Raw genomic sequence first — 9,294 nt, forward strand, 5'->3', positions numbered from 1 at the left:
AATTCCTGGAATTTTTCGGCTCGCCAGAATTCGTTTTCGGGCTTCTCCCGGCAATTATTTTATACAACCAAGATGAGCAAATGCACAGTCAACTCGTGATGGGATTGGTCAAAACTTGTCATGACTGAAATGAGTGGTCTAGGTGTCTATGTCAGTATTCCTCAATCTTTTTCTCATGGCAAACCGGTAAAATTATGGATAATTTTACGTGACCAATAATTATATAAGAGTATGAATTATGTCTATTTATTACGCTTATATATGCTTATCTTGAGTCTTCTTCTTCCTAGCGTTGAAGTCCTGCTTCTATTCAGGGTCCGCTTTCTTGCATGCCCTTCTCCATTTGGTACGGTCTAATGCGTCTTCCGGCGTGACGTTTACTCTCCTCATGTTATCTTGCAGTCGATCCATCCACCTCATTTTGGGGCGCCCTCGGGGTCGTCGTCCAGGTGGGCTTAGTTGTAATGCTCTCTTCGCTACTGAATGTTCATCACTACGAATGACATGGCCATACCATCTGAGTCTTGCTTCCAGCATCTTTTCAGATATAGGGGCCACTCTCATGATCTTTCGGATGTCTTCATTCTGGATGTGGTCAAGTCGGGTAAAGCGAGGTACCAGCGAAACATCTTCATTTCCATGGTATGGTTTGTTCATGGCGGGTGCTTGATGGACAGCATTCTGACCCGTATAGGGCCACTGGGAGGACGACGGATTTGTAGACTTTCGCCTTCAGCCGAGTCTGCATACGACGGTCACAGAAAACACCAGTGCATTGCCGCCAGTGGTGTAGCGTGGGTGTCAGCCGCCCAGGGCAAAGGAAAATTTCGCCGTCTCCTTATATATCTCAATTTAAAAAACTAAAATTCAGTTTCGTCACAGAGTAAGTACAGTTATGAAAAATTCCGTGCTAGTGTTGCCACCTTTTTAAAATCGCTGACCTGGACGGCAGGTGAGGTTTGTTCCAACAAAAGTTCCTGACGCATGCGTATGTCATTTTGCAATGCAAATAATAATGTGTAGTGCACGCCAGTTCTAAATTAGTTACAGTTAGCGACTAGGGAGACTTGGGTAGGAGTAATGTAAATAACCTTCATGACAGCTCTATTGGATATTGGAGGTGTATGTGGATACGGTATAAAATGGTTAAAAGTTTTACAAGATATTATTATTATTTATTGTGAAATTTTGCCGCCCCCTAAAAAGTGCCGCCCGGGGTGGGCCGCCCCTGTCGCCCCCACTACGCTACGCTACTGATTGCCGCCACTTTAGCCAGGCTGCATTGGCTCGTGCCTTTGCATTCAGGGTGGTTTCACCATCATTGCTGATGAGTGAGCCAAGGTATTTGAATTGAGCGGGTATCTTAAGGTTTTCTTCGTTAATGTTAATTGACCCGCTCGTCTGGGCCCCACACTCTAGGTATTCTGTCTTCTTGATGTTGAGCCTGAAGCCGACACCAGCAAGGCAGTCGTTCCACTGGAGGACTTGGGGCCATATTCTGGTCACTGTCTCTGGTCTCTCGTCTCTCGCAAGCCGGTCGCCGATTGGCTAATCATTTGGATTAGCCAATCAGCGACCGGCTTGCGAGAGACGAGAGACCAGAGACAGTGACCAGAATATGGCCCCAAGTCCTGTAACTCTTGTCTCGACTCTACTGCAAGGAGGATGTCATCTGCATAGAGTAAAGTCCATGGGTGTGGACGTTGAATATTGGCTGTTGTACAGTCCATGCAGAGGATGAAAAGGAGGGATGAGAGGACTGATCCCTGGTGTACGCCAGCTTTGATGCTAAACATGGGTGAAGCACCCACGGGAACCTCACCCATGTTCAGCTCCTGTACACATCAGTGTACAGGAGCTGGGTCCATTGAACGTAGGCTTCTGGGACACCATGGACTCTGAGCGAACGCCAGATAAGGTCACGTGGAACACGGTCAAATGCTTTCTCCAAGTCCAGGAAGGCCATATGGAGAGTTTTGTTCTTCTCCCGGTATCGTTCGTGAAGTAGTCGGGCAGCATGTATTGCATCTGTTGTTCCACAGCCCTTAATGAATCTACATTGGTTTGGAGTTAGGTTGACTATCTGGTGAAGCCGAGTGTCGAGTATTCGCTCAAATATCTTCATGGCATGGCACAGGAGTCGGATCGGTTGGTAGTTGGTACAGTCTGCCACATCACCTTTACCCTTCCAAATTGGCACCGTGATGCTAGTTGATCAGATTGGTGCCACTTTTTGTCTTCAATTATCTTGTTGAAGAGGGCTGCGAGGGCCTCCTCCCCTCATCCTCCAAGAAGCTTCCATGCTTCAGTGGGTATATTGTCTGGTCCGGGTGCTTTGCCATTCTTCATTTTCATGAGAGCCTTTCCAACTTCTTGTGGCGATATCAGGAAGACTGGTTCTAGTACTGGGTCTGCTTGGTGAATTGGAGGGTTGGAAACTCTTCATTGCAGATGGCTGAGAAGGGTTCACTCTACCTTTGGAGGATGGCCTACGGATCACGGAGTATCTGGCCATGGTCATCTTTGATATTCTTTACGTGGTGTATATCTTGGGTTGCACGTTGTCGGGTGCTGGCAAGCCAATAAATCTTATTTGCTCCTTCTGGCGAGTCAGGGTCCTCATACAGGCGGTTGTAGTGGGCAGCCTTCGCTGTTGCAACTGCGCTCTTTGCTGAGGACTTGAGGTTCCGGTATCGCTCATAGTCATCTTCGGCACCTGATTGCCTCCATCTCTTGAATGCCTTCTTTTTTTCTCCGACGGCTACTTGCACTTCTTCATTCCACCACCAAATACATTTGTCGAGGTATCTTCTTTCAGGTTTTGTGTTGCCTAGGATGATTGAGGCTGTCGTGTGAATGTGTTGAACAAGGCTGGACCAAATGATGGACACTGGTTGTTCGGGATTGTTGTTGAAGTTGGTCATGCTCAGACCAACTGCTTCCTTGAACTGAGTTTTATGTTCAGGTAGGTGGTGCCACTTAATTCGTTCAGGTCCAGTCTTTTCAGGTTTTGAGGTGTTGCTGAGCTTGAGCTTATGGTGAAAATCGATGAGGAGTGGGCGGTGCTGAGGTGCAATGTTCTCTGATGGGACTACTTTGACATTAACCACGAATTTTAGATCCTGTCTTCTAATGAAGCAGTAGTCTATTTGGTCATCCGTTTACCACTGGCATAGGTCATTAGGTGGCTGGTTCGCTTTTTGAAAAAAGTGTTGACGATGGCCAAGTCGAAAGCTTCAGCGCACTCCAAGATACTGTCACCCTCAGCGTACCAGTCCCCGAATCCACTCCCACCATTCACTCGCTCGTAATTTTCTCCTATTGCGCCGACGTGGCCATTGAGGTCACCACCGATTATCAGGAATTCATCATTACCGACCAACCGGAGGTGCGCCTCAAGGCTTTTCCAAAATTCATCCTTTTCATCTTTCAGGACGCCTTGTTGTGGGGCGTAGCAGGAAACAACTCGGATAGTTAGTTTGCTGGCTTCAATCTTCACGGACATTAGCCGGTCAGAGATGCGCTGGACATCAGTAATGTTAACACGGAACCGCTCACTAACTGCTATGCCAACACCATTCTGGTATGAGTTTGTACCATTATACAATAGTTTGAATCCTTTCTCGAGCCTTTGAGCCCTTCCACTTTGTCTCTTGAATACAGGCACTGCCTATTCGCCGCATTTTAAGTGCAGCTGCCAACTCTCCGCTTCGGGTGGTGAGGGTGCCGATGTTGATGGTGGTTACTTGTAGGGGTTGGACTATCTTCTTTAGCCCGCCACGTCCAGGAGCGGGTAGCCCTTTCTGACTGTTCACGCCGTTCGGGCGTAAATGACGTGCGTCGTCTACGGGGAACGAACGCCCTAGCAGTATTCGTTAAATGTTGATTGGGCATTGCATGTTGATACGACCGAAAATACTCCAACCGGCGCGTCGCACCGTCTGACGTTGGAGACCCTCACCGTTAGCTTCTTCTCGAAGGTCGATGTTCCCAGCCGGCACCGCGAGGAGGTGGTGATGGGATTTTGCTTATCTGAGTAACTCTAGAATACTACAGTATTTAAATGTTACATAATCAACTGCGCCAGCGTCAGTCAGGGGCATCCGTATATCAGGGCTCGTGCTCCCTTTTCATTAGTGTTGCCCTTTACCTAATCCCCGATGGAACGCGAAATTCCACCATCAACAAACAACAGAAAATTCATGACTTCTAGCCTATTCTCCAACTAAAAAAGAAACTAATGGACGATATTTGTCTATTGTCTCATGCAACCTCGTCATATGTTGAACACAAATAATATTCCTTGTTTTCAAGGCCAAGAAGCTTCAAACTATATGATTCAATGTTGAATCCTTTAGTTTGAAGCTTCTTGCTTAATGATGCACTTTTTTATACTTTGTGAACCCTTTTTTTATATAGTCTGCGAGAGCCGTTGGCGTCAGTACAGCCAAATATTTTTCTGCGAGCCGGCATTTGTCCATGAACCGGCGGTTGGGAAACACCCGTCTACAACTTTTGGAAACCTCACATCGACCCACACCAAATAGTTTGTTACAAGCAAAAAACAAACTCTTACTATTTTAATAGATTTCTTTTAATTTTACATTTATTGTATATATGTGAAATACTAAAATTAAACGAACAGCGGCTTAAAAAACAGTTGTAGAGGTGCTAATAATGTCAGCGTACTGAGAATGAGACACAAGCTTACGAATGCTGCGGATGATTGACATGTACAGTACTATGTAAAAACCGGAGCAGGGACTCGGCAATTTCTATTTGTCCTGTGCGACTTGATCAGTAGCCATTTTACACTTTGACGGGTAGCCGTACTATTAAATTCATTGAAACAATATTCAAAAACATAATAATATGTGTAGTTATATCTGTGATTTTTAGTTTCAATTTTTCAATCGACCCCCAAAAATGTTATTTGGCGACCCCTGGCTTAAACTAAAGATCGATTGTTTCAGCGGTATCATTATATGTAATCTGTATCTGTAAATGATCAATTGTTGCCATTTTCATTCCATATTAAAATCTACTAAAGCATTTCTATTAGACTATAAGAAAAGCACTTCTACAAAAATGTAACTACTTTTCCTTCGCCACGTGTTCCTGTATGATAATTTCGACACCAATTTTGTGCTTTTTCCCCAAAAAACAGAAAGAACAAGAAACAGTCAAGTATTAAAATAATAATAATTACTATTATTTAATATCAAAATAAGTAAAACTTATTATTAATACATGTTTATTAGTTAATTTAAATACTTTATAATTTTTATTATATGAATTAGAACAAAAATAAGTAAAAATTACATGCGTTATTAATGCCCTCTGGTGACGAATTTTGGAGTCATTTTATTCGAATTGTTGACTTGGCTTGGGACATTTAATATTTTGGTCTGACGAGTTGGTTACGTTGTATTATTCTAAGATGTTGTGGACGATGCGCATCGATGGTGGACTTTGTCGAGTCAACCATGCAGCCGTTGCTATAAGAGAGAATATATATTCTTTCGGTGGCTATCGAACTGGAGAAGATTATCAAACCTGTAGACCTATTGACATTCACGTTTTCAATACAGTCACTTTGAAGTGGTTCCCGTTAACTTCGACAACAGTCGATACCACTGAGATACCATTTCAAAGATATGGCCATACTGTTGTTGCCTATAAAGATTTAGCTTATCTTTGGGGAGGTAGAAATGATAATAGAGCTTGTAATATTTTGTATTATTTTGATGTTTTCACTAGAAAATGGACACGTCCACTGGTTACTGGACACATTCCCGGAGCCAGAGATGGTCATTCTGCTTGTGTTATAGATCATTATATGTATATCTTTGGTGGATATGAAGAGGATATTCAGAGATTCTCTCAAGATGTTCATCGGTTCAATTTGAAAACCATGAACTGGACTTACATAGTCCCTGTAGGCGAGCCTCCTCGTTGGAGGGATTTTCATTCTGCTTCATCTATTGGTAATAGGATGTATATCTTTGGAGGACGTGGTGACGTTCAGGGATCCTATCACTCACAAGAAGAAGTGTACTGTAATAAACTTATGTACTTAGATACAAGCATTATGAAATGGGTTCAGCCAGAGATTACTGGTATGGTTCCGGTGGGAAGACGGAGCCATTCGGCATTTGTGTACAATAACAAATTATATATTTTTGGTGGCTATAATGGAGACACTGTTACACATTTTGGAGATTTTTACTGTTATGACCCACAGACAAGTAAATGGTCTCAGGTGAAAATTAGAGGAAGAGGACCCTGTCCCAGACGACGACAGTGTTGTTGTCTTATTTCCAATAATCTGTATCTCTTTGGTGGAACAAGTCCTAATCCAAATCATGAAGAACATTTCAGGGATATCGTATTCCCAAACTTAGAACAGGTACTTATAGATCATGATGATTTACACGTTTTAGATTTCTTCCCAAGTTTGAAGACACTATGTATGTTTCTGGTTGTTGAATATGAACTTGATCAAAGTTATCTTCCTAAAGACATCAAATATGAAATTGGAACAATGACCAATTGCGTTTACAGACATCCTACCACTGGGTAAAAGATTTGAACTAATTTAGTGTTTCTGATTTAATTGATGTTTAAATTTAAATTACATAGGTTGAGTATCAGTTTATTTTTAATTAATGTGTAAACATCAAGTACACATCAGTAGTTAAATATAACACATTTGTGTGGAAGTTTTCCTTTTATTTTTCAAATATGCATGATTTATCAAAGGAAAAAAAAATTAAAATTAAAAAACATTGTCTAGCTAAAACAATAATTATAGATAGATAAAATTAAGAATTCAGCACAAGATGTTTTTTGTTTTGTTAGCTATTACTAAATAATTAATTTCATATTTAATTCATAGATAATAAGATATGATAATTTGAAAGGATTAAATTGCTGAGGAAAGTTTCTTGAACATATCATTAGTTTAGTATCAACTTATATTCTTAGTATATTTAAAGAATTTTTTTATTTAATATCAAAGTGAAGAACATTTATTTGTTGTTTTGCAGTTTAAGTACAAAACTGAGGCCTGTGTCAAGCTATAGGTCATTTAAATTGAACTGTAACTTGATGTGCCATATTGAAATTATTTTAAATATAATACTCAATACATTTTCTTATATTTTAGGAAATCTCAATAGTTAATTGTGTATTGTGTATAATATACAAAATAGTGATTTATTTGTCTTTTTTAAGTAACTTTAAAAAAATTTTGTGACATATTTATACAAAATTATTAGTTGCAGGATTTGTAATTTGTTTTTGCACTGATGAATTGCAAATGATATCAGATAAGCCTTTCAGATTAAGTTGTTTACATTTGATTGATTGCTGAATTTATTGTAAGATACCTTGGAACCTATTATTATCTTAAAAAATGTATATTTTTTGAGGCTATTGTTAGCATAGACTTATTCATTAGTGAATGAATGCTATTAATGCATAATTCACTAGCATTGCTATGCTTATCCTATTGAGCTAAGAAATTTAGATTTAATAGTTTGATAAATAAATTGAAAAATTGAAATGCAGACTGCTTTGATCAATGTGCTGTTGTGCAGAATTTTGAAATTCATTAACAAAATACTTTTATAAATTTTTAATATTTTATAGATAAATTTATTTATAAATGTCAAAAGTATTTAAAAACAGCACATCTAGACTATACGATACATTCTATNAAACACAGTAAATTAATCATTTTGGTATTTAGAGTTAATGTTATAGAGTTAGTGTTGTTTGTTTATATTTATTTATAACTTGTAACATGCACAAAATAAAAAAGAAAATAATATTAGTCACATGTATTCACAATTTATAATTACAAAGATCATCACACGTACACACCTATTCGTTGGAGAATCGTCGCACATCTGAGGGTCTGACCCTGCCTATCCTTCTTTTTAAGCGCTCGTCTTTGCTCTTCCCTTTCTCTTTCCTCTGTCGCTCTAATCCATGTATGCCTGTGCATACATCACAATACGCGCTCACGATACTTTCGATTCGTCACTTTTCCGTCGTAGAGTTCCCATTTTACAATTAAGTGACTCAGCCTGGTGATAACGGAGAAAAGAGACAGATAGGACGTCGATATAAGTCACAGTTATGATTTCAGATTCGAGACAGCTTGATAGCCCGAACGGCCCCAGGCTTTCGCCCGTGCACACTAAGCGACTTTCATTACAAACATTTAGCTTTCGAAGTCTATGACAACAATTGTTTGGCATTGACGGCCGCGAATTTCGCGCCAATAAGCTGCTTCGACTTGTTCGATTATGTTATCGACTCAATTTCATATTTATTTTCACATTTTCACTTCGCGGTCCTTCTCTGTTCTTTTTTCGTTATTTACACGTGTAGTACATTTCATTGTTATCCACATTTGATATCATCACTTATCACATACTGCCATGACGTTCATGTCTGTCCGCTTCAACTGTCAAGAATTAACGCAATTGGCGAAGCGTAGTGATAGCGGGCCAATAGAGAGCGGGGTCCTTGCCATAATGCGGTTTGCGCACCAAGTTTCGTACGTGCGATAATCGAGCCGAATAGTTTGGCCGAATATTTGGCTATTCGGCCACGCTCCTGGCCGAATATTCGGTATTCGGCCTGAGGCCGAATATACTATTCGTTACAACACTAATATCTATCCCTTTGTACCTTCCATTTTTTTCTCCGCTTCCTCTGCTATAATATAGAAAATTTAATTAATAGACTCGTATTCCGAATTCAAATAAAGAACGTGTGATCTAAATACTAGGCCTATTTATCAATTCTACTAGACCACGGGTTCCCAACCTATGGGTCGCGACCCAGAAGGGAGTCGCGACGGGCTTTCTGTGGGGTCGCCAACTTATACAGTTAACTAAAAAAAAAAATGTTCACTATAATGCAATTTTTATTTTTAATGGTGTCTTGAAGTTTGAATAATTTGATATACAGTCGATCCCCCTATAACACGGGTTCCTATAGTTCGGATTCCTATATGACGGCGAAAAAATTGCGACGGTGTCCGTACAAACATGGTAAAAAAACTCCTATAATTCGGTAAAACGTCATCGGGCAGCCAAACTACTTTCCGCCGTCCAGCGCCACGCTACGGAGANNNNGTATAGTTAATAACAGTATTCTTCGATCAGTTCGAAAGATTTTCATTAATTTCCTTTATCTTTGTCATTTGGAATGATTTCAGAGGAAGAATTGAAGGAAAGATCCAAATCACATTGGAAAAGTTCCCTTGTCGCCCTGCAG

The 9,294-nt window shown here is 40.3% G+C and overlaps 1 protein-coding gene and 1 pseudogene across 1 annotated transcript; one reads left to right on the forward strand and one right to left on the reverse strand.

Annotated features, from left to right (window-relative positions):
- Nucleotides 1-255: 255 nt before the first annotated feature.
- Nucleotides 256-4,733, reverse strand: LOC111625421 (annotated as a pseudogene).
- A 624-nt stretch (nt 4,734-5,357) lies between these two features.
- LOC111625432 (kelch domain-containing protein 3-like) lies at nt 5,358-7,714 on the forward strand. The gene has a single exon (XM_023368578.1). It carries the CDS (start codon nt 5,441-5,443, stop codon nt 6,581-6,583), a length of 1,143 nt encoding a protein of 380 aa, XP_023224346.1. The 5' UTR covers nt 5,358-5,440; the 3' UTR covers nt 6,584-7,714.
- The last annotated feature ends 1,580 nt before the right edge of the window (nt 7,715-9,294 follow it).

Source organism: Centruroides sculpturatus, unplaced genomic scaffold (assembly GCF_000671375.1).
Source record: "Centruroides sculpturatus isolate CEXI.00-Female unplaced genomic scaffold, Cexi_2.0 scaffold431, whole genome shotgun sequence".
In the NCBI taxonomy this organism is placed as follows: domain Eukaryota; kingdom Metazoa; phylum Arthropoda; class Arachnida; order Scorpiones; family Buthidae; genus Centruroides; species Centruroides sculpturatus.

What these genes read in the sequence shown, in the direction of transcription:
- LOC111625432 (XM_023368578.1), top strand. Translation starts at nt 5,441, where the DNA reads ATGTTGTGGACGATGCGCATCGATGGTGGACTTTGTCGAGTCAACCAT.